The 24291-nt window shown below is 53.8% G+C and overlaps 1 protein-coding gene and 1 long non-coding RNA gene across 9 annotated transcripts in view; one reads left to right on the top strand and one right to left on the bottom strand.

The window, feature by feature from the left end:
• Positions 1 to 24291, top strand: part of LOC114704709 (DAB2 interacting protein) — a 185399-nt gene that overhangs the window by 95747 nt on the left and 65361 nt on the right. For 7 of the 8 annotated variants that reach the window (XM_028886104.2, XM_028886101.2, XM_028886109.1 and 4 more), the window contains exons 2-3: positions 1583 to 1686; positions 18508 to 18650. In XM_028886104.2, coding sequence (XP_028741937.1) covers positions 1583 to 1686; positions 18508 to 18650 — 247 coding nt within the window. Of the gene's footprint in view, positions 1 to 1582; positions 1687 to 1711; positions 1820 to 18507; positions 18651 to 24291 lie in introns of those variants that run through there. The other variant, XM_028886106.2, reaches the window with a different exon arrangement.
• On the bottom strand, positions 16182 to 17404 carry LOC119087824. The gene is made up of 2 exons (XR_005091293.1): positions 16572 to 17404; positions 16182 to 16416 (listed from the first exon to the last, which is right to left on the bottom strand). It is a non-coding gene; the product is annotated as an uncharacterized LOC119087824 (long non-coding RNA).

Raw genomic sequence — 24291 nt, 5'->3', positions numbered from 1 at the left:
GAAGCAGTTGGATTAGGTTGGCTCGGGTCTTGAATAGGTCTGTGCATGCTGTGGGTATTCATTCCGCCGACAGCTTTGGAGTACCAGCCTTGGGGTATGGCCTCTCGGCAGGTTACATGACTGCTTAAAACTGAGGAGAGAGGCGTGTGTGCCTCCCAAGTGCTGGGATTAAAGGTGTGTGCCACCACTGCCTGGTCTCCATGGCTAACTAATGCCTGGCTTTGCTCTCTGATCTTTAGGCAAGCTTTATTTGTTAGAGCACATAAAAAACATCATCACAGCACACCTTTAATCCCAGCACTAGGGAAACAAAGGCAGGTGGATCTCTGAGTTCAAGGCCAGCCTGGTCTACAGAGCAAGTTCCAGGACAGCCAAAACAAAAGCCAAACCAAAACAGCAACAACAAAAACAATTGTGAGGGGCTGGAGAGATGGCTCAGTGATTAAGAAGAGCATCTGCTGCTCTTTCAGAGGACCAGTACTCACATGGTAACTCACAACTAACTGTCTTTAACGTCTGGGGATCCATTGCCTCTCCTGGCCTCCATGGGTACCAGGCATACGTGTGGTGCACACACGTATAATGTAGGCAAAACACCCACACCCATGACAACAATAAATAAATCATTTAAAAATTGTAGAAATCCAGCTCTTGGGAGATGAAGACAGAAGGATCAGGATCTCCCTGTCTCTCTCTCTCTGTCTGTCTGTCGTGTGTGTGTGTGTGTGTGTGTGTGTGTGTGTGTGTGTGTGTGTGTGTGTGTTGGTGTCCTCTTGTTCACTTCCCGCCTTACTTTTTGGAGGCCAGGGCTCTCCCTGAACTTGGAGCTTGCTCACAGCTGAACTGCCTGGCCAGCAAGCTTCCGTCACTGTCCTCAGCACCAGGATCACAAGCACACCTGACATTGCGTGGGCACTGGGGATCCGAACTCAGGCCCTCATGCTTGTGCATCAAGCACTTTACCAAACTGAGCATCTCCCCAGCTGCATTTTAACCATTGCTAAGTGTACAAATGTGCAGTTGTACAACTTTCCATGTGCAAAACCTTTTTATCTTCCTACACAGAAACCCTGCACCATCCAGCCATAGCCCCCAACCCTTCCAACAGTCCTGGCTAACCTTTGACCTCCTTTCTGGCTATAAGTTTGACTACTGTAGGTACCTCCCATTTTTGGACTAGAAGAGTCTTTGCCCTTTGGTTTCTGGCTTACGTCACTTGGCCCAACGTTTTCGGGGTTCATTCACATCATGTAAACTGTGTTTCACTGTGTTCATCCGATCATCTGTGCATGGGCAATGAGCTGTATCTGCCGTGTGCCTGTTGTGAATACCGCTGGTGTCAATATTCCATACAAGTATTTAAATCTGTTTTCTGGTCCTCTTGGGTATACTTGTAGGGGTGTAATTAATTGCCTGGTATGTACTAGTCCTGTCTTTAACGGGGGGGAGGGGGGGCATGCCACTACATTTTCCCACAATGGCTACAGTCTGTCTTTTGTGCTGTCTTAGTATGTGGGAGTTGGCAGAAGCCTTGGCATCTGAGAACTTTTGAATCTTAACCACCCTTCTCCTTCTTCCACAGAGTCACCCCAAGAAAGGCCGGGCTCCCGGCGCAGCCTTCCCGGCAGCCTGTCAGAGAAAAGCCCCAGCATGGAGCCCTCGGCTGCAACCCCGTTCCGGGTCACGGTAACTATCTCTGCGTCACCACGGCCACGGCCACCACCATCACCACCTGGCCCTGCGGGGCTGCTCTGCGACCCCGCACCCCCCTTCCTGGAGCCTCATGGACTGGGAGAGCCTCCAGCCTCCCTTGCTCTAGGTATCCAATCCCCTGGCGGCTCCCTGCTCTCTGGGGGCCACATGGGGTCCCAACCTTTGAGGGAGGGGGCAGGTGGAGGACAGAGCCTAGGTGGCCACCAGGGCTGGGAGAACAGGCTGGACTAGATTAGAGCCCTTGACATGGGCACACACTGCCGTCCACCCTTAAGACGTACATCTGTGTTTTGGTATCTTTCCTAGAACAGTCAGGGAGTGTCATAATTTGATTCTGTCTTGACAGGAAAGAAAAGAATTCTGTATTCTCCAGCTGAGAATGCCTTAAAATTGACCAAACACAGCATGTGTACTGTAGCTGTTCAGTTTAGATAGCCAGCTTGTGTATTTTCTTCTTTTGTGCAGACCTAAATGATGGCGGGAGAGACGGATCAGTCCATACAGTGCTTCCCTTGAAAACATAGGAGCCCGAGTTCAATTCCTAGATCCCATGTTTAAAAAAAGTCCCAGGTGCCGTGTGTGCACAGGAATGTGTCATCAGAGGGATGGAAGGCAGGTGCAGGCAGGTCCCTGGGCTCACTGGCAGGGCAGCCTAGCCTACCTGGCGAGTTCCAGGTCAGTGATTGTCTCAAAAAAGGTATATGAGACTCTGAAGAATTTTTCTGTGACCTCTACACAAGTGCACACTCTTGTGTGCACGCACCAGCATGCACACGTATGGATACATGGGTTTTCACGCGTATATACACACCAAAAATCCTAAATGACTTCACAGAAATGGAGCTCAGTGACAATGTCTCGCGCTCCCATGCAGTCCTTTGCTTTCTTTTACTAAGAGGTGGTTCAGAGTCATGGCTAAGGTCAGCCTCTGGCAGGGAGGAAGAGTCCATGTTGAGGGCCTAGGGTCACACCCCTAGATGTAACACATGGTTTCTGGGGGCGCCACTGGAGCAGGAACTAGATGCCCCCCTCCCCAGACATGAGAGCCACAGCAGGCGGGGTGAACCTTTCGGGACCTGGATTGGTATCACTGTGGTCCTGCTACTGATGCGGTGTCTACTGTGTGGCGGCACCATGCATACCGTGCCCAGGCACTGTGCCCACTGTGTGCACCCCTGACCGGTAACCTTCCAGGCAGCTCTGATACCGATTCTCCATTACCGAGGAGGGAACTGAGGCCCAGTGGGGTAAGGCAATGACTCAAGCCTGGGCTGATGAGTGAAACCCAGGTGTCTCGGCCCCAGGACTTGATTTTGACTTCCCAGGACTGGAAGTGGGAATGTCATGGGCATCATGTGGTCTGCCAGGTTGTCTGTTTGTGACTCCATGTGTACACCATCACACCTCCACGCTGCTGTAGTCCATGGCTTGGTGATTGCCCACCGAGACTGGCGTTTTTCTGTTGTGTCTTCACCCTTGCCTGGGTCAGAAGCCACCTGAGAGGGGAGTCAGTGCCAGTCTATGAACTTCCAGTTCTCAGAACCTACTCCGGCTGCTGAACTCTCTCGGGTGGGGTCTGCACGGTGCGGGGGGCATGTCCATGAGCCATTTGTCCACCCGCCTCCTGGCCACCCTGTGAGGAGTCACTCCGTGCTCCCATTTCACACAGGAGGAGCCCGAGGTTCAGAGTCTGTGTCACACAGCCCCGAGTTACAGGCAGACGCTGATGGTGCTGGTGGCCATGCCACTTTCTTGTCCTTAGGCACTTTGGTCCTTTGTCTCTGTGTAACCTTGAAGGACAGGGGTGTGAGTGGAGCTGGGGGAACTGAAGTGTTTGGGTATGGAGATCTGGGTTCAAATCCCAGCACTTCTCTGAGCTGTGATGTGACCTAGTTAGCCACCCAGCCCCTCAGAACCTCTGCCAGTAAAGTGTGGATGACAACCCTGCCCTGTGGCAGGTGCTTAGCTGGTGAGATACGCTGTGGCCAGTCGTGTCCATCCATTAGATCTACAGTCCCAACCGAGTTTCTCTTTCTGGCTCCAGATTAGTGCAGGGCTGGGGAGGGCTGGGCTAGAGGACAGAAGGCATGGCACTTGGGGTATCGCGGAGGAGGGCTTCCTCACCCCATTCCTGAGCACTTACTCTCTCCCCCATTTGCATCCTCAGTTTGCAGCGTGCTGCTGCTCCCTGTAGACCCTGAGGGAGCCTGGGGAACATGGTTTTGCCTGGGGGAGGCAGGGGAGATACCACAGGCTGTAATGAGATGCCACTGTTGCTGCCATTGCAAGCCCCAGTGACAGGATGTCACCATCTCTCACAGAAAGTGCCCTGTGGGAGAGGACTGGATCTGACAGAGGTCCCCCCCAGCTGAGTGGGTGTTTGCTCCCTTCCAGGGCTGGCTCTCAGCCCTTCTCTGTGAGAGGCTGCCCCTGTTTCCCAGGGCATGGCGGCTTGGTGCTAGCCTATCGAAGCCTCTTAATTGAAGGACTTGGGAGTCCTGTTTTTTTCTTGCTGTGAAGCAGAGTGGCTCTTGAGGTTGGCCACTTCTGATGTGGCTTTAAGGCCTGATGCCAGCTTTGTGATGGGCGAGTGGGGGGTCCTTCCAACTCGTGTGCGGCTTCTGCTGTCAGGTGGCAGTGAGTGGCTGTGCTTCTTCAGATTGGTGTGCCCAGCTCTGTGGGGTAAGAGCGGATGGGAAGGGGCCGAGAGCAGGTGACCACGGTGGCCTCCTCCTCCTCCTTGTAGGTGTCTGGGTTTCACACCCAGGTGCGTCTTTTCTGACCCAGGTTTTGGGAAGTGGGAGACAGAGGCAGGAAAGAACATGCAGGAAGCTGGTTCTGGATCTGCAGGTGTTGGGCCAACCCCTCCTGGGCCCATGTCCCCTCGCGTGTTCCCGGGAATCAGGTTGGTGGGAGACAGGGGAGTGCTGACAGTCTGGTTCCTGGGAAGGCCCCTTAGCCCCTGCCGCCTAGATGTGGGCTGCGCCCTTCCTCTGCCCCTAGGCTGTTGACCTGGAGGAGCTGAGCAGCGTGGGGTGGGAGGTGGCTCTGGGAAACCTGAGGCCAGTTGATCCCTCCTCGGGAGGTTGAGAGTAGAGGTGTTTGAAGGTTTGGCTGAAATTGGGTCCCACGGCTATTTTTTGTGAGGTGGAGAAGTGTCAGGGGGGAAGCTGGGGGCTGCAGGAGCTGCAGATGCACTGGTGGGTCGCGGTGCTTCCGGAAGCAGCTCTTCCGTTCTTTCCCGCGGTTCACTTTTACTGGTGCTGGGTGGCACATAAACTGTGTTTCTGATTCCGTGACAGGTGTGCTGGGGTGCTGTGGGTACTCAGGGGGAGACAGGAGAATTCTTAGAGTGAGGACCTTTAAACTGGGTTTTAAGGGACTTGTAGTTTTTCGAGAAAAGGATAATAGTTCTGTTAGAGGAAGGTCTAACCAGACAAGAATAAACCAGTGGTCCTCTTCGGAGTGGGGAGCATGAAGACAACAATCAGCCAGTCAAGAAACGCGAGGGACTCTAAGGCCTTTGTACTTTCTCCAGGAGTATGCAGGAGCTGCCGGGGTGATGGCTAAGGGTGGAGGCCTCTGAGGTACCCATTTGAGGTTCCCAGCTGCTCAGTCCTCACCCAGTTCCTGCGTGACTTCTCCATGCGTGCACCATCTTTTTTCCCAGAACAGACATTCGGAGGGTGCCTCTGCAGGAGGCTCTCGTTAGAGAAGGGGCTGCTCAGGTTGGGGAACAGTCAAGGCCTCCTGTCTGAACAAGCAGGCGGCCCAGGCCCATGAGGCGAATGAGACTGTCGGGATTTGTGCTCAGGCTGAGAACCAGGTGTTCCATCAGTAGACAGAGACCAGGCCAGAGGGGGATGCAGGATGGGTGAAGGGACATCTGCTATTCTCACCTGACCCTTGATCCCCTGAGCTTAGATGTCCTTGTGGGGGTCTGCCTGCTCAGTCCTGGGAAGGACTAGCTCAGCCTGGGCAGCTCGGAGAGGGAAGGGGACAAGGAAAGCTCCCATCCCTTCTTTTCAGCTCTAGAACCTTCTAGAGTGTGTCTGTTCTCAGCCAGGCCCTCTCTGGTAATTTATAATGTGTGAATGGCTGATTCCTGGGCTGTGTCACAGGCTCCTTACACATCTTCTTGCCCGGGGTGGGAGGCTGGGTTCAGTGACTGGCAGGTAGGCAGAGTGCCATGAGACACTCTTCTCTCTTCACGTGTGCTCCGGGGATATAGTGCTGATAGCTCCCAACAGACCACGGGGAGGGACCAGATTTGAATCTTGGCCGCTGCTCCCCTCTGTGGGCAAGCTGCTCATCCCCAGACCTCTTCCCTCATTTGCAGACAGGGAGCTGTGAGGGCTCCGGACCATGCAGGTAGGCATTCATCCAGTGTCCACCCCTGCAGCTTGCTATTTCAGGCCACACCCTTTCCACACTTCCCCAGAGCCCCAGGTAGAGGGCCTATTTCTCTACTTAACACTGTCCCAAAGCAGCATCCCTCCTGAGGGATGCTCTGAGGCCCAGCTGGAACCAGGAGGTTGAGAGAGGTGAAGCAGAGAACACTTGGGGAACCAGAAGGGGCCAGAGCTGGCCAGAGCTGGCCAGTCTGCAGGGTGTTTTCCCACCAGTTGGGGGCAGCAGAGGGCAGCAAGTGGACGCGTGGGTGACTGAGCTGGTTTGGCCTGGATTGTTCAGACAGCTGTCCTTTGGGGTCATTGGTGGGCCAAGGTTTGGGGCCACGACAGGCTTGCATCAGGGGAGGCTCAGGGGAAGAGGCTAGTGTGTGAGCTGACAGGAAGGGTTAGGGCACTGTCACCAGGCTGGGTCCCCTAAACACTTGGACCCTGTCATTCTGAACTGTTTATTGGCTCCTTGGGTCCCCTTAGTGACTCCACTACTTTGGGATGGAGTAGAAGGGCATTCCAGCGAGATCAAGTCCCCTGACTGGGTCCCAAGCTCAGCATGGCTGACTCTATGGGCTATTTGGTACAGGATCACGAAGCCTGTTTTTGGCAGGCCCCTGGGGCAGACCTTGCTGGGCCCTCTGCAGATAGTGTTCATTTCCTTCTTAAACTCCAGGGCACACACACTTTACTTTCCAAGATGACTACACTGAGTGTTGGGACCCCCCCCCCCAAGCTGCCCATCCTGTGCACCTGCATGCGGAAGGCTCATGGACCTTGCTGGCCTCCTGTGGCCAATGTGTGCTAGCCAGTGTCATCATTCTCCCTGTGGATGAGGACTCAGACTCACAGAGGGGCGGAGCGTTGTTTGGGGATCACAGAGTCAGGGAGAGTCAGAGCTGACATTTGAATCCAGGCTCCCCTCCCCCGCTTTCTCCTGCTCAGCACATGGGTCAGCAGGTGTCTATGTAGGACAGACACTCCTCCAGCCAGGGGAGAGTTTATGTCTTGTACCCCACCTTTTAGCCCTGAGGCCCTTTAGCCCTGAGGCCCTTTGAGGAGCCTGGATGGAGGCATGGCTCAGATGCCTTCATTTCCCACGTTCTTTCTCTGTGTGTTGTTTGTGTGTTCTCATGGAGGTATACATGTGCATATGGGTGCCCTGCTTGTGTGCTTAGGTTTAAGGTGGAAACTCGAGCCGTTGGGCGCCATTTGTTGCTGGAGGGCTTCTCTCCAGGTTCCCCAAGCCCCGCAGTCCCACAATCCACTTATAAAATAATCACTCAGACGCTTATATCACTTATAAACTGTATGGCCGTGGCAGGCTTCTTGCTAACTGTTCTTTTATCTTAAATTAACCCATTTCTATAAATCTATACCTTGCCACGTGGCTGGTGGCTTACCAGAGTCTCTACATGCTGCTTGTCCTGGCGGTGGCTGCAGTGTCTCTCCCTCAGCCTTCCACTTCCCAGAATTCTCCTCTCTCCTTGTCCCACCTACCTCCTGCCTGGTCATTGGCCATCAGTGTTTTATTTATATAGAACAATATCCACAGCACATGTGTGTGTTGTGTTTGTGTGTTCTCACGGAGGTGCACATGTGCATATGGGTGCCCTGCTTGTGTGCACATGTGTGTGTTGCGTTTGTGTGTTCTCACGGAGGTGCGCATGTGCATATGGGTGCCCTGCTTGTGTGCACATGTGTGTGTAGAGCCCAGAAGTTGACGCTGGGAGCCTTCCTCGGCTTCTCTTCCTCTCTCTCCTCACCTCTGCTCTCTGAGACAGGTCTCTGGTTAGCCTGGAGTTCACTGGTGTGTCCACTCACTGGCCGGGGAGCCCTGGGCACTCTGCTCTCCCAGCATGTGTCACTGAGCCTGGCTTTTCGCCCCCCTTTTCTTCTCTTTTTTCTTTTCCTCCTTGACGTCTGGGATTGAACTCAGGCCCTCATTCTTGTGTGGCATACACTGTACTGATAGGTGTCTCCCTAGTCCCTACCCCATGTCTTTTTTTAAGACAGGCCTTGGACTGTTGATCTTCCTCTTCCACCTCTTGGGTGCTAAGAGGACAGGCATACATCCTTATGCCTGGTTTAGACGGTGCTGGGGATCAAACTCAGGACTTTGTGTATGCTGGGCGAACATTATACCAGCTGAGCCACACCCCCAGCCCCATTTCCTCACTATTTCCTGCTGTGAATACAAAGTGATCCTGTGCCAGAGGGGTTGGATTACACACATAATTCCATGTGAGTTCTGGGTAGGAATTGTTTCTGGAGCCAGGAGGCTCTCTGTAGAGGTGGCTCCTACTGGCATCTGTTTCCACACACGTCTACACCTGCTGATGGTTAGTTGCCTGTGGGGTTGCCTGAAGAACATCTTAGAGGAACCGTGACTGTTGTCCCCCCCCCCCCCCCCCCCCCGGTGCCTCGTAAGGGTGGGTAGATCCATTTCTCCAGCCTGGCATCTGGCCGTCCAGAGCCCCACAGGCCTGTGCCAGCCTCCACCTTGGGGCAGGCTGGTCTTCCACCCTCCATCCCCTGCTTTGAGAAGTTCTTGTTGCCTCCTGCCCCCTTTCCTCCCTGGAAGGCCTTCCTGGGCAGACGTCTCCCCAGCTTCAGGATGTCTGCCTTCTCTTCCTCTGCTCGCTCGCTCGCTCGCTCGCTCGTCACTAATGATCCACCACGTGCCTCTTCCACCAGCTGACAGTGACCTTCTCAAGGACAGGACTGGCTTCTGATTCCTTGGAATCCATAGTGCCTGCTGTGGGCACCTGCTAGGGGCTGGTGGAACGGCCAGGGGTGGGGGGCAGCAGGGAGCAAATTAATTAGATGGGGGAGAAGTGGGGAGCAGCCACCTCCTCAAATCTGAGAGTCCCCCTCTGTCTGAGGCTGCTGTGGCTCCTTGCTCCAAGAGGGAAGGTTGACTGGTCGCCCAGTTCCCCAGAGCCCAGCAAAACATCAACCCTTGCCTGGACATAGACTCTGCTCACAGTTCCTCTGAGGCCAGGACTCCCAGGTCAGCGCAACCTGCACCTGCCAGATTACCCAAGGACAGTGGCCCAGCTGTGACTGTTTCCCGCTGCTCAAGAGTTTGGGGGTGCTCCCCCCCACCGCCGCCCCTCTCAGTTTGGCTTTCTTGATGTGCAAGTCAGAGGCCCCCTGGGTTCTCTGGTTCCCATTGGTTAGCACTTTTCCCTCCTTGCTCCAGGGCTAGGCAGAAATGTAGGGTGTCTGGGAGGCTGCACCATCTGACCTAGCATCCATCCTTTGGGGTAGCCACTGTTCCCAAAAGGTCTCTTTCATTTGTTGTCACGGCAGATGAATTCCTGTTGTGGTGGGGGAACATGCCCAAGAAACAAAGGGTTTAGAGATCAGCTAGTCTCTAGACCGACCTTTTCATTGTAGGAATGAGGAAGCTGAGTTACAGAATGGTTAAAGGTGCTTGTTCAGGGCCTCATGGCTGGTTGTGGAGTGGTCTACCCAGACTGAACTCAGTCCTGCTGCTCCCTGCTGTGTGGCCCTGTGCAAAATTCTTGCCCTTTCTGAGCCTCTGATTTTTCATCTGCATAATGGGTTGTGAGGCCCAAAGGAGTCATGAAAAGCTCCAGTACAGACAGGGCCTGGTGGAAGCTCCATGAGTGCCTGTGTTGGATCAACTCCTGTTGTGTGGTGGACAGGGAGGCTGAGAATGGGCCCGTGGCCACTCTGTTGGGCATCCTCCGCCAGAGCGTTTGTTCACACAGGATGGGGAAGGTGTGACTCACTAGGACCTACCAGGTCATGAGATCTCAGCCCTGAGGCCAGGGACAAAGATGAGAGGCCAAATGCAAGGGAAGGCGCCCTGGTGGAGTGGGCTTCCGAAGCCCGTCCTGTGCTCGCCTAAGGCCAGCCTAGAACAATGGTTCTCAACCAGTGGGTTGTGACCCCTTTGGGAGTCTAACAATCCTGTCGTCCCCCCCCCACCCCGCACCCCTTGCCTAAGATCATCGGAAAACACAGATATTTACATTATGATTCATAACAAAATCACAGTTAGGAAGCAGCAACCAAACAGTTTTATGGCTGGGGTCACCACGACGCGAAGAACTGTATTAAAGGGTCGCACGTTAGGAGAGTTGAGAGCCGCTGGCCTAGAACGTGGTGGCCTTCAGGCTTCGGCCTGGGGCTTTACAGGATGGTCAGTCACTCCCTGCCGCTCCCCGCTGTCACAGCTGTGGTTGAGACCTGAGGAATGCACATTTGATTCCTGCCCGTGGAAGTGTTAGAGGGCCATGTTCGTGTAGCCTTCCCTCCTGGGTCCCTCCACCCTCTTCTCCTGCCTTCTTCAGGCTCTTGGGGTTTCTCACGTGCCAGGAGCCCAGGCTGGGGTGGTGGTGGAAGTTGGAGGCCAGGGGGACCTGCAGCAGTGGCAGGGGTCTCCAGAAGTGTCCACACTCACTGCAGTCCTGAGCACAGAGTCTGCCTTCATTGCCCTCTGAGGCTGCCCTGCCCTGCATCTCTCGGTAGACCTACCTGCTGGCCCATCGTCAGTGTTTCTAAAAAGCTGCCTCCTCAGGTAAGCCCACCAGGATTACTCCTAAGCGGGATTCTTTAAAAAGTCTTTTTTTGTATCGTAGATATAAATCCACTCAGGAAATATTTAGTGAATACCTACCAGGCTTGCGGCTCCTGCTCTGGGGTTTTGATTCTTCCCCCAGGCCCGCGCAGACATCCACGTGCAGGAATCAGTATGGCCCAGTATGGCTGGGAGGTATTAAACACATTCATATGTATTGGGAATGTCCACAGAGGGACCTGACCAAGACTGAGGGCATGGGGAGGCCAGCCTGGGAGGAGGGGTCTAAAGGAGGGCCTGGGTCCTCCGGGAGAAGGGGACTTCCATTTCAGATGGCCCTTTCGGAGTCTTTGCTGGCAGGAAAAGTGGAGGTGATGGTGAGGATGGGGGCCAGAGCTCTTCCCACACCGCACATCGTCCTCACAAACACTGTATTCCCGTAGCTGTTTCCCCTTCACAGCAGGACGGTCCAGCCACTGGCTTAGGCAGCATGGCTCCGACTGTCCGGCTTCTTCAGGGAGATGGAAGGCAGAGCTCAGATTTGACCTGGCGGGTCTCGGGTTGTGCCAGGTGGGGACTTCTGAGTGTGTTAAATTTTAGGACAGAAAGACATGTTTGGGGCAGGAGTTTTTTGCTCTTTCCAAAGCTGAGAGCCACACATCGAGGGTCTGTAAAGATGAGCTTTTGGGGTGTATAATGAGTAAACAGGGTATGCTCAGAAACACCCCCAAAATGAAGCCTCCTACACGGGCCGGAGGAAATGGTGGTGGTAGGATTAAGCTTGGTCTTCAGGGTCACTTTCTCTTCTTTCCCTGGTGTGACCGGCATTTGTGACAGTGTCATTTGTGGCCGCCTGTTAACAGCTGAGCATGTGTGTGTCTATGACCTCGTCTCTGTCTTGTGTGTGCCTCTGTGGGTATGGTGGTGTGAAGAGGCGTGTATGTTCTGCTCGCCTTTGCTGTGGGCATTGCTGGCATGCCTGTCCTTGAGCACGAGTATGGTTTCAGCCTTGTGTGTTCTCCATGTGAGACTGTGGTGATGTGCAGTTTTCTAGCCAGGATATTTGTTTGAGACAGGGTCTCATTCTGTAGCCCAGGCTGGCCTCCAACTCACGATCCTCCTGTCTCTGCCTCCTCAGTGCTGAGATTACAAGTGTGCCCACATTCTTGGCTGCTCAGTATTTTGAGACAAGAGTTAGTTAGTTAGTTAGTTAGTTTATTTTGGTTTTTCAAGACAGGATTTCTCTGTGTAACAGTCCTGTCTGTCCTGGAACTTGCTTTGTAGCCCAGGCTGGCCTCGAACTCAGTGAGATCCACCTGGCTCTGCCTCCCGAGTGCTGGGATTAAAGGCGTGCGCCACCACTGCCTGGCCAGAGTGTATTCTTGACTGTCCCAGCCTCTTTCCGGGACCTCATGACCTGAGGTCCTGTGCTCCCTTTGTGTGGACCATGTGTTCCGTTGAGAAGTGGACTGTGAAGGTCCTTCATGTCTAAGGGAGCACTGGCATGGGTCAGAGGGCGATCTTTGGGCATAAGATGCCCACCAGTGGGCGGCCATCAGAAAGGCACCAGCTTTTGATCCCAGCTTAAAACTCCTCCTCTCTTCCACCTGTCACCACGCCTGTCATTTCTTTAGTGAGCCATTCCCGGCTTCAGTCACCTTTGATGGCGGAGGAGGACGGAGGAATGGCACATCTGAAGGACATGCAGAGCCAGAGCATTCTTCGGGACTGAGTGCCGAGTCTGGCAGAGCCAGGCCACCCGCTGGTCACTGATCTTAACTTCATAGACTTGACAGGTGCCAGCACTGGAGAGTGCCCACTCACCCCAGCTCCTTGTTTCCCACGGGAGACTGAGGAGGCCTGGAGAAAGGGACACACCTACCCGGAGAGTCTGGAAGCATGGTGCTGAAGCTGTAAGGAACGGAGGACACCTAGGTGTTGTGCTTGGTTATTCTAGACAAGTCTGGCTACCCTCTGAGCCTCGGGTGTCTCGCTTGTACCATGTGGGGCTCATGGCTTTCACCCATCCACCTAGGAAATAGGTCTCTGGCTACTGCAGCTCCTGCCCCAGTCTGCTGTGTGCCTAGCATCTCTCCTCTCCTGGGGCCAAGAGGTGGCAATATCTGGCTGGGATCTTCCCCTGCCTTTCCTGTTTTGCTTATTTAGACGTGTTCTTGGCGTTTGGACAGAGCCCTAGAATGGTATTGAAGGAGACATCTGTGAAAACAGCCTCTCTTCCTGAAGCTTCCCTGTTTGGGTTTGGACTTTTAAATCTGGCATGGGTAGAGCTGGGTACTGCCCAGCATAGATCCATGGCATTCTGCCTGCGTTGTGAGCACTGTCTTAGAGCCGCGGGTTGGACAGATAAAGGGAGACAGAGGTATGCCAGACTGTTCACACATCTGCAGTGGCCCAGGGTCAGTTTTCAGGAAGGGGAGGAGATGACGGCTGGCTGGGTGGAAGGAATGACTGGCTAGATGCTGAGGGTAGGAAAGGAGCATGCCCTTGACTGAGTTCTTGCTATCTACTGGGTCTGGGCTCAGTACTTCACACTGTAGGAGAAACATAGCAAGTTGGAGGCCCTTGGTGACAAGGGGCTTCCAGGGTGGTGTGGTACGTACACCCTCCAGAGTACAGTGCACACGAGGACAGGTTAAGACTCTCCTGAAGTCCTGTGTGCAGAGGATGGTCTGAGCTGTCAGTTTCACATATGAGGAAGGAGGTCCCCACTCTGCTCATCCCACATTCTAGAACTCTCCTGGGTAGAGTCCAAGCTCTGCCACATAACAACCTAGCCACTCTGAGCATGTGTCTTAATCTCTCCTAGCCTCCACTTCCCATTCTGAAAACCTAACATTCTGATACTGAAGCCTGTTTTCTCCCAAGGACTCTTAGCAGAGGCCCTGAGCCTCCTGTGCTGACTCCCTCCCTGCTGAGAGATGTGCTCTGAGTTTTCATGGACACAGCAACTTGGTAAAACTGGAGCTTGCTCGATAACCCATCATTTATCATCATCATCATCACTTGGAATTGATTGAAATGGGTGAATGAAGAAATCACGCGTCTGGAATTCTGAAAGGGTCTGAGCGCGGCTGGAGAGCCTCCCAGAGAAGAGCAGGGGTGGGCCAGATGTTAGGAGAAAGCGATGCAACTGGGGGTGTGTGTGGTGTGTCTGATGACGTGTCCTTCCAGCCAAAGACACCTGTCTTCTCCACTCTGGTCTGTCCTGGGCTTGGCCAGTGATAGGGTGGGGGTCAGCTGTGAGTGGTTGTGTTCTTTTGGGTGGGGCATCCACAGAGGGTGCAGAGGCAGGGGCTGGCAACACAGCCTTGCATGAAAGTCCTGGCCTTACTTGAGCCCAGTACAGTGGCGCAGCTGCCATCTGTGTTAATGGAGGTCAGGGCCCCACAGGGGTGGAGCAGGCTCTGTCCCCGCGGACTGCAGGCTGCCTGCTGCGTTTTACACTTCAGCTCCCTGGATGAAAGCTGAGGCCTCACCTGAGCAGCCCGATGGCCCCACCCTGTGCACACGGGGAGTCTCTGAGGTTGCTTTAGAAGACAGCACTAGTTAAAAGAGTTCGAAACTTCTAAACTGGATCTCACTCTGTGCTGCAGGGTCATTTCGCAAGCAACCTCATTCACGTTTCTATCCCCACTGCTGGGCAGCCTGCAGACTCCTCCCACCTCTGTCGGTCACCACACCTTGGGACAGAAAGAACCTTAGTAACGGTGACAGCAAAGCTACTTCCTGTGGTTGCTTAAATACTTGCTGATTTACTGGTAGCATCTGACCATAATCCTTCCTGTAATCCCATAGAATAGGTCCATCGTTAGCCTGTTTTACAGATTGGATAGTGAGGTTCAGAAAGGGCTGGTAATTTTTACGGAGGTTACCTGAATTAGGATTTACCTGAATTAGCATTTGAACCCAGACCAGACATGGTGTTGCATGCTGCAATCTCAGTACATGGAAGGAGACAGAAGGATTAGGAGTTTTGAGGCCAGCCTCTTCCCCCCAAAATAAGGTTTGATCCTAGGAAGCCAAGTGTGATGGTGCTACCCCTATAATCCTAGCACTCAGGAGGCTGAGGTAGGAAGATCATGAGTTTGGGGCCAGCCTGAGCTGTATGCTGAGACTCTTCCCCAAAAACAAATGAACAAAGAGATTTGAACCCATGCACCATGCAAAGTTCGAGTGCTCTAGGGGTTGATTGGCAAGGCCAGATCCTGTGGGGGGCGGATAGTCTCTTAAAGGACATGTGACAAAGCAGACTTTGGGGGGGTGACTGTGGGGGCAGGCAAAGGAGTGATTATGGAGTGATTATTGAAAGCATGCCTGGCCCTCACAGATGAGCTAGCCCTGGCATATGCTATTACAAACGACAGGTTTTTATAAAACCTTTGTATTTGAGTGGGTTCCTTGTGAGAATAAACTTGGCTTTTGTTGGACATTCCTTTCTGCATCCCAAACCTAAACTCTAGTCAGCTTTATGTGTCCTGTTTAATCCTCCCCAACTCATTTCACAGTGAGGTGACAGGCCTTGCCCCCCAACTCTCAGAGACAAGCTGGGGCCTGCTCTATCTGGGTGTGAGGCTTACGCGCCTACCTGGACCTCTCCGTCCTTAGCCATGGGCTGTCAGTATGCCCGACACATCCCCAAAGTGGGTGACAGGCATTCTGTTCTCTGTTTTACTGAAAGAAAGAACCATTCGCTTGTTTTTTGAGGCAAGGTCTCACTACATAGGCCTGGCTTGCCCGGAACTTACAAAGATCTCTGCCTGCCTCTGCCTCTGGAGTGCCTGGATGAAAGGTGTGCTCCATCAGGTCAGTTAAGGGTTGGCTTGGGTCTTCGCTTTTTCCTCAGTGCTGACTCCAAACTGCACCTGATGCATGCCAAGCAAGCACTCTACCACCGAGCTACCTCCCAGCCCTTGGACTTGGCCTAGCATGACCTTCTGGCTTGAAGACCAACCAGCCACTCTTCATGTGTTCTGGCTCCAGCTGATCCCATGAAGGGATAAAGGAAAAGGCTTGTCTCCTTTCATCCAGGGCAGGGGCTGAACCACTGACCCTCCAGCCTTGTGAATCTGGGCAGACTGAAGGAATGCAGCTTGGGGCCTTTGATGAACCTTGCTGCATGACCTTGGGGAAGCCCCTTCACCTCTCTGGACCTTCATCACCCTCAGTAACAGCTTGTCGGCTATGGGTCTCCTTCCAGGATGAGGATATGTTATATGTGGAGCTTCAGAACTGAGACCTGGGTCTGTAGAGCAGATTGTGGAAGAGTGGGGGTTAACAGGAGTCCTCAAGGGGTCCCTGAAGACCCAACCCTGTGTGATCTGAGCTCCTGGGCCTCTTGGACGTGCAGGCAGTGCTCACGTTATGTGGCTGCTGTGGTCCCAGTGTCTCGTGTAGCAGGCTCTTGGAGTACTGGTCCCCAAGGTCATTGCTGGCTTGGAGAGGTAGTTGGTAGCATTGCCGTCCGACAACTGGTATTTGAGCCTTGTGAGAAGTGGGAAAGCTGTAAGCGTCCAACCCACTCTCGTAGAGGGGAGAACGCTTTTATTTTTTTAAACTCAGACATGGGACCAAACTGACAATATTATTAGAGAGTGGGCTCCATAAACTGTAAGATGGGCTTTGTGGTTCTTTGAACCCCAAGAGTGTAACAATTGTGAAATCTTCATCAGTGCAGAAAATGAAAACCAAGCACAAGTCCAAGTGTGCTGGGGAGACTCCTCAACTTAGTGCCTGTGAGGGAAGAAGGCGCACAGGTCAGCCCGGAGGGGGTGAGGATGGGAGAGCCGTTTGCACGGAGGTGCGGGTCCCCCAGGGACTTGGAGCCTCCTGGTGTGCAATGCCTCGCCTGTGGATTGTGTCTCTGGAGGAGGGTCCCTCCAGCTTACCTGTAAGCCAAGAGTAGCTACTGAGCTGCACCTGGGCAGGTCTGGTAGGCTGCGGGGTCCGATGTATTTGGACATCACTACCTAGGAAAGCTTTGGGTGAGGTGGTATTTTGGTCGACCTAGGAGGACGTGGAATGCTGACAGATGCCAACAGAAGAGGTCTGCTATGAATAGGAGAGGTTGAGGAGAAAGAAGATGAAGAGGGAAAAGGGATAGCTTGAGGAATTGCCAGAGAGGGGATGTCCTGTGGGAACATCTCTGCCATTAGCCCCTGGAGCTGGGTGTCCTTGGGCAAGACACCTCATCTCTGAGCAAGGCTTCTTCACTTGCAGACAGTGTTTTTCTGGTGTTTTCTGTATATGCTGGTGACACGAAAGGATTTATTCAGCCCATTTTTGAGCTTGTCATGTCTGGGGGGTTGCAGCAGATGTCCACCGGACCCTCTGAAGTCAGAGGGCTGTCAGATACACCGGTTCTCCTGTGACGGATGAAATGTGACATTCAGATCACATTGACAGCACTGACATCAAAGTAGTTAACACCCCTTCACGTCTGTCCTTAGATCACCCGGAATCCAGGCTGAGTGGGTGGGGCCCAGCACCCCTCCCAGACAGCCCTCCTCAGGGAGTTCCAGTTCTCAGCTCTTTTCCCTCAAGGTGCTTGCAGGTTCTAAGCCCAGTGTCTTACAGTTTTTAATGCCATGATGAAAAACCATGACCAAAGGAACTTGGGGAGGAAAGGGTTCATTCGGTTTATGCTTTCATATCTTAGTCCATCCACGAAGGAGGTCAGGACAGGAACTCAAACAGGGCAGGATCCTGGAGGCAGGAGCTGATGCAGAGGCCATGGAGGGTGCTGCTTCCTGGCTTGTTCCCCACTGCTTAACTCAGCCTGCTTTCTTACAGAACCCAGGACCATCAGTCCAGGATGGCACCACCCACAATGGGCTGGGCCCTTCCACATCAGTCATTAAATAAGAAAAATGCCCTACAACTACATCTTATGGAGGCATTTTCTCAGTTGAGGTTCCCTCCTCTGAAATGACTCTAGTCTGTGTCGAGTTGACCTAAAACTAGCCAGCTCCCTCAGTAAGACTCAGCTGTGGCCCCTTGAGCTCCACATCTCATCATCATCTGTCAGCGGAGCTCTGGTCCAACCTGCATATACTGACTGATGCCTGCCGCCTCTCCTGCTTCTTCACTAGTCCAGAAGCTCTGGGGTGGGGTGGGGTACCCCGAGTTGGGGATGGTGGTTTGAGTCCAGTGTCCCTTCACCACCTCGGGCTCCTCCCTAAGGGGTGCACTGGGGGATAATGTACCCATGGAGATTGGCCTTGCTGGGCTCCAGGGGTTTCAGCCTCCATCCTGACATCCAGCCACTGACTGCCTACCTTAGGGGTCTAGATGGCCCGAGTGCTGCTCCTAAGCGACGGCCGGCTGGAGGGCCTGCTCTCCCAGCTTCCTTCATCTGTGCTGCGCTCCTGGTAGTCCCGGACGGGGCGGGGTGTGTGGGATCCCCCTGGGAGGCTGGGGGTGTGGTCTGGTTGTGAAGGAAGGCTGGGAGATGAGGGGCAGCTGGTGGCGCGAGACCCCCAGGTCCCCGCCCTCTCGGCACCAGGGGGTGGGGGTGGGGGGCTCGGGCATCCTCGGCCGCGGTCGGAGGCACTCGGCTCAGCGTCGCCATGGCAACGGCGGCTTAGGGGCGGGGGCGACGTGGCGGGCTGGGCCGGCCGGCGGGCGGCGCGGGGTGGGCTGGGCCGCGCTGCGCGGGCCGGGCCGTCGGCGCTCGGTCGGCGGGCGGGCGGGCGAGCGGCGGCGCGGGCCGCGAGCTGCTGGGGCCGAGCCCGGCCCGCCGTGGGCCGCGAGGGTGCGGGTCCCGGCCCGCCGCCGCCGCGCTAACCCCGCCTCCCCTTCCCCCTCTTGTCGCCCCGCGCGCAGGGCTTCCTCAGCCGCCGCCTCAAGGGCTCCATCAAGCGCACCAAGAGCCAGCCCAAGCTGGACCGCAACCACAGCTTCCGCCACATCCTGCCGGGGTTCCGGAGCGCAGCCGCCGCCGCCGCCGCCGCCGCGGACAATGAGAGGTGAGCCCGCCGTCGTCCGGGCTGTGCCCCGAGGGCGCGGGGACAAAGCCAGAGCCGGGCAGAGCATGCTCCCGAGGGAGGGACGCCTCGCCGGCCTCCGGGAACTCCGGGAACGGGGTCCCCGTCGGGCCAGGGACCGGGGCTCTACCCTTTGCTGCCCCCACCGGCTGCTGGAGGTCCGGGGTGAGGCCGGGCGGCAAGTGCCCTCTCGGGCATGAGGGGTCCTACTTCATCTGGCCGAGGTGGGCATTGTTTCCCGGGCCGTGCGGTGCCTGGAGGTAGGGACGGAAGTGGCGCCTCCACCCTCAGGACCCATCCCCCGGCCTGCCGAGCCCCTCGGTGTCCGATACAAAAGGCGTTTTCGCCTGGGTCTTGCCCAGACCAGGCAGCGCTTGTGGCGCGGAAAAGGGTGAACATCTGGAGGGGAGGAGCAGGGGGCTGGGCTGCTTAGGGGGCACATCTGCGCTAAGTAGGGCACGTGCTCCGCTGGGGGCTGGGGCGAGCAGAGCGGGCAGTGCCCAGGCGCTGGGTTGATGGGCATAACCTGAGACCTGGGAAGATGGGCCTTCCCCCCCTCCAGTCTGGGCAGCTGCTCCCCTCCTTTACCTCCCGCTCCCAGGGGTGTCTCCTATTCCCTGCTTCCTTCTGGGTAAGCCGGGAGCAGGTGTGGAAATTCCAGGGGGAGGTGGCTTGTGGGGCAGAGGAGCGAGGAGGAGGAGGTTGTTGAGCCTGCTTTGGAGTCACTGGCAATGTGCAGGCTTCAGCTCGCAAGGGCAAGCCATCCTGTCCGTGCGGGGGCACTGGGCGGGCACAGCCTCGGGATTCTCCTCCCCGAGTCGTGTCAGCCACAGGCACCTTTCCACTTAGGCACAGGCACAGTGATGGATTCCTGTGCCAGTTAGAACGTGTCGTGGAAGTGAAGGAGCCATAGGTTCTAAGAAGCCTTTTCGGTATTCAGCCCCAATGTCTTAGGCTACTGGCATCTTCCTTCCTGGGTCTGTGTCTGTTTTACCATTGGCGAGTAGGCACTTTTTGTGTGGAAGGCACAGGTAGAATGATAATGTCTCTCCTTTCCTCCTTGGAAAGCAAAGGAGCCCAAGTTATCCTAACTCCTGCCCAAGGTGGAGTGGCGATTAACGACAGCTAGTGTCTTGCTCAGAGTACCCCTCCCACATCCCAGTTAGAACCGCTAGACCTTCCTTGTCCCTCAGCCCAGAGCGGCTCTCCAGTGCATCCCCGCCACCGTCCGCACCTGGCTTCCTGCCCCAGCTGCCAAGCCCAGCCCAAGGCAGGACCCCCGGCCTTTCACTGATGGCTATGGTGCCCCAGGGGACCAGGCGTTCCCTGGCAGGAAGATGCAGCCAGGTCAGAGCTCAGTGCTGGGTGCAGCCACTGCGTCTTTGAAAATCTCCATTCCCATCTTTGTTATTATTGTCTGTCTGGGCGGCAGGACACCCAGGCCTCCACCTCTCCTGCGGCCCCCACCTCTGGCCGCCTCCCCCAAGAACATGCCCTTCTCTGCGCTTTCCCTGGCAGGGGTCCGGACCCTCTGTTCTCACGTGCGAGGGCTTGTGTACGTACCTGGTTTTGTGTGCATGTGGTGGTTGTCCGGGAGCAGGAGAGACAGCAGGCAGCGCGGTTCTCAGTGTGTCTGCCCTCTTGAGAGCAGGAAGCATGCATGTGGTGTTTACCTTCCATCCTGGGAAGCCGGCACCAAAAGGCCAGCAAGCGCTTGGCTGGCAACCGTAGCCAGAGGTCCAGGCTCAGCTAAGATGACCTGAGATACATCCTGTTCAGCCTGGTCTCAGGTTAGCCTTGTTCTATGCAGCGGGAGAGGGTAGGCAGAGTCAGATTTGAGAGCGAAACTACAAGTCCATTTCTGGAAATGTGAACCGCAGCAGGAGGAGCTGAATGTCACTGGCAGTGGTGTGGAATTGTCTTCTTAATTTCTATAAACAAAATCTGGCCTAGTGGCATGACTGATACCGGAAAGGAACCCAGGTTTCCCAGGAACAGTCAGAGGAACTGGGTTTGGAATCCTATTCAGTCTAGAAGCTGAAATGGGCTTTGCCAGGGCTGGGGTCTCAGTTTGTTGCTTTGTTCAGGAATAGGTCTGCTGGCTGGTGTTGGGTGAATTGGCAGATGTTTCTCTGGGGCAGTCCTGGAGTCATCTTGGTCAGTGAATAACTAACTGTGGTGAATCCACTCCCACCTCCTCATTTCATGGTCAGACCTGGGTCAGTGGAGAGGTACCTCTTCATTCTGTGGGTGTTGTGCTGCCCACGTGGGGTGGAATGGAGAGATTGCATCCCCTCTCTGTGGCACCCCACTGACTGCCCTGCCTTTCTCCAGGGCAGAGACACCAAGCAGTGAGTGGGTGGGGGACCGGGACTCCCGGGAAGGGAAGTAGAGGCTTCCAGGGTGGTGTGTGAGAGCCCTGATCCCAGAGGCCCTCCCATGTAGATGAACAGTTCAGGGCTATCTGGGTCAGTCTCGAGTCTAAGTGTGGGTGAATCGTCTGGTTTGTAAGGCTGCGAAAGAGGCATTGTTGCGTGCTGTCTGTGTGCTCTGCAGATCGCTGTGTTGGGGAGATCCTTTTTGTGTTCTGGAATTCTCCATCCAGAGACTGGAAAACCGGTTCTGTGCTGGAATCTTTGGGATTCTTGAGGAGGAAGTCTGCCCTAGGTGTGGGTTGCTGCTGTTCGCTTGTGAGGCTGGGGTCAGGCCAGCAGAGGGGACTTGGAGGCTCAAGGGCTACAGAACAGGTTTGAGCCTTGTACTTATTCTGCTGAAAATGGCTTCAGGGGAGGTTCCCAACTGGTTTCGGATCTCTGGGCCTCTTAGACACTGCTTTCTCCTTTGGAGGCTGTGATGGTAAGCATTGGGGCAGGCAGTCATTTCTCCTGGATAGCAGAAATGGGTGCAGGCCAGAGCTCTCCAGGTGAGCCGGCGCTCTCCAGGTGAGCCGGCGCTGGCAGAAGCACTTTCCTTGTGCAGACTGGAAGTGTTGCCGATTCATTTGCAGGGGTTTTAATGTTGGTAAAGGCATTAAAGGAGATGGTGGATAAGCCTTCCCAGAACCAAGACACTGAGCTAGGAGGTCAGTCAGCTGACATCCTTCTCTTTATTTCTCCTGATACCATTTCTAGGCGACTCTGGCCCTCTACATTCTGGGAGAGAGTGTCCCCTCTGACTCTGTGTGTACTCTGGAAGTGGCAGTACCCTCCTGTTCTTACCAGTTGGCCTGGTGTGACACTCAGCTTGGAAATGCAGGCAGGCAGGTGCAGCTAGGCAAGGTTGGTGTGTGTGCATTTAGGCTGCACTCTTCCTTCCAGGGAATGTGTGGAACTCTGTTTCCACGTCTGAGAGTTACTCAGGTGTGTAGAAACAGGGAGGGGAGATAATTGGAAGTTGGAGGTGGGGTTGTTACAGAGACCCTCATCTGGCCATGAGTAGGCAGATATGGGTTCTGTCTCCAGGACTGAGAAGTTGGGGGTGGAGTTGTTACAAGAACCTGGGCCCCAGTAGACAGATAGGAGTTCTGTCTCCAGGACTGAAGTAATCCTTAGAGGAAGAGACAGGAAGCTGGGTGAAGAACAGGAAGTGGAACGTTGTGTGCTGTCTCCTGCCCAGCTCTGCACAGGGAATGGGACATTGGACCCTTGCTCGCTTCCCCTTGGGACTGCAAGATGCAGTTCAGACAGTTGCTAGGTATAATGTGAGCTTTGGTTCTGAAGCCATTCCTCGAGCAAGTCACTTAGTTTTTGAGAGCCTCAGCTTATACATCTATAAAGTGGGCACAATATAAATTATGATGGAGATACTGGTATTGATATTTTAGTATTTAATCACAAGTATTTGATCTTATTCCATGCTGTTTCCTTAGCATTTAATACTGGGTCTCATACACTTCTTAAATGTTTCTAAAATTTGAATAAGTGAAACATAATATGTGAAAGAACTTAGCCTAACTGTAGGATTTGAAGTATTAGTATCAGTAGGAGGAAGCCATTTTGTGTGGTAGGCCTCAGCTTTCTCATCTCTAGGCTGGGACCAACAACTAGTCATGTGGTATCATTCCATAATTCTAGAGAGATCACAGATGTAAGGAGAATTGAGTCCTGATGGAGGTCGTTGTTAACCTTGAACAAAGCAGAGCGAGAGACCTGGGAAAAGGCCCTCTTCCTGTCCACACCTGGAGTGCAGAGCTTTCCTGTGTGGTTTACAAATCTATTTTAAATGTCCATTGTTCCAGCTCCTTCTGAGCCATCCTTATTTTAAATCATTTAGCATTTAGCTTTACTTTTTCTTTATTAATTTAAATCTTTGCACATTCATTTTTTGTCTACATTTCTTATTTTCTCATAGGACAATGTCTTAGAAATAGAATTACTAAGTCAAGGAATATGAAGTTTGAAGTTTTTGACTGAAAAAAAAAAAAAAGCTTATCAAAAACCTATAATGGTTTATTCTCTGCCGGCGAGTTTTGAGAATGACGACCTGTTGATTTGTCTTCACATCTCTAAGAGATGAGCTGTCTGTCATCATCGAGACGGTCTCTTTCCTTTTGGAAAGACAGAAACATGACATTTCTTTGTTTGCATTACTTTGCTGTTAGTGGTTGAGTACGGACTGCTGGCCTGAGTGAAGCGGTCGCGGTGCCGCTGTTCCTCCAGACTCACCTCTCGTGTTCTGGTGTTCTGAATTTCCCGACAGAGCCCTTGGCAGACTTGGGGTTGCCCTGTCTTGTCCTCCTCAGCACCAGGAAGCCTGGGGGGGGGGGCTACATGTTACATGAGCTCTAAGGAGACATTCACTAATTCCTGTGGAGGAAGGCTTACGTCTCTCTCTCATCTCTTCCCCTCTCTCCTCCCCCTCCCTCCAGATGGGACTCAGATTGAATTCTTGAACAATAATCATTACAAGGAAGCTTATATTCACATGGTACTTGGAGAGGGCATCTGTCCTTCACAGGGTAGGCAGGCAGAGAAGGGCTGAAAGGTCCAGGGAAACTGAGGCCACATAACAGCCAAGCCTTTTGTAGTCAGACTGCCTCCCTATTCAGCACTTCACTTGAGGCTCGAGCATGGGCAAGCCCAGCTAGAGCTTCAGCTCCAGAGGAGAGGGAGGCCACAGACGCAACCTGGATGCATGGAGCAGCCGATTTATTTTTGCTTCCTCATTTTTATTGCCTGCCTTTTATATCTGCAGCTCCCTTGTGGACCTTACAGATATCTGAGCTGGATAAAATTGTAAGGAATGGTGGAAATTAGCTAGTGATCAGCCCCAAGCTGCCCAGCTGAAGTTTCAGAGGCTAGGTAAGCCTACCTTTGGACAAGCACACATACATTTGCATGCTTTTTATATATTTTGCAATTGTGCATCTGTCCTTGGAAAGTTGTATGTACGTGACATGTTAAGTATTTTTCTATATGTCTGTGTATTTTGAATAAATGTGTATATAAAACATTTGCAACAGACCAGTTTGGCATCCTGTTGGATTAGACCATATGAAGTTTTAAAATTACTGTAGGTCAAATATAGGCAAATGATTCAAACTAAGTACTCAGTAAGTACTGACTGCTGTATTATTGTGTATCTTCTTCATGTGTGTGTCGCCTTTTGTGTTTATGTATACTCT

Source organism: Peromyscus leucopus, chromosome 4, assembly GCF_004664715.2.
Source record: "Peromyscus leucopus breed LL Stock chromosome 4, UCI_PerLeu_2.1, whole genome shotgun sequence".
Taxonomy (NCBI): domain Eukaryota; kingdom Metazoa; phylum Chordata; class Mammalia; order Rodentia; family Cricetidae; genus Peromyscus; species Peromyscus leucopus.
The sequence above is the reverse complement of the archived record's forward strand: the minus strand, read 5'-3'. Positions and strand labels throughout refer to the sequence as shown.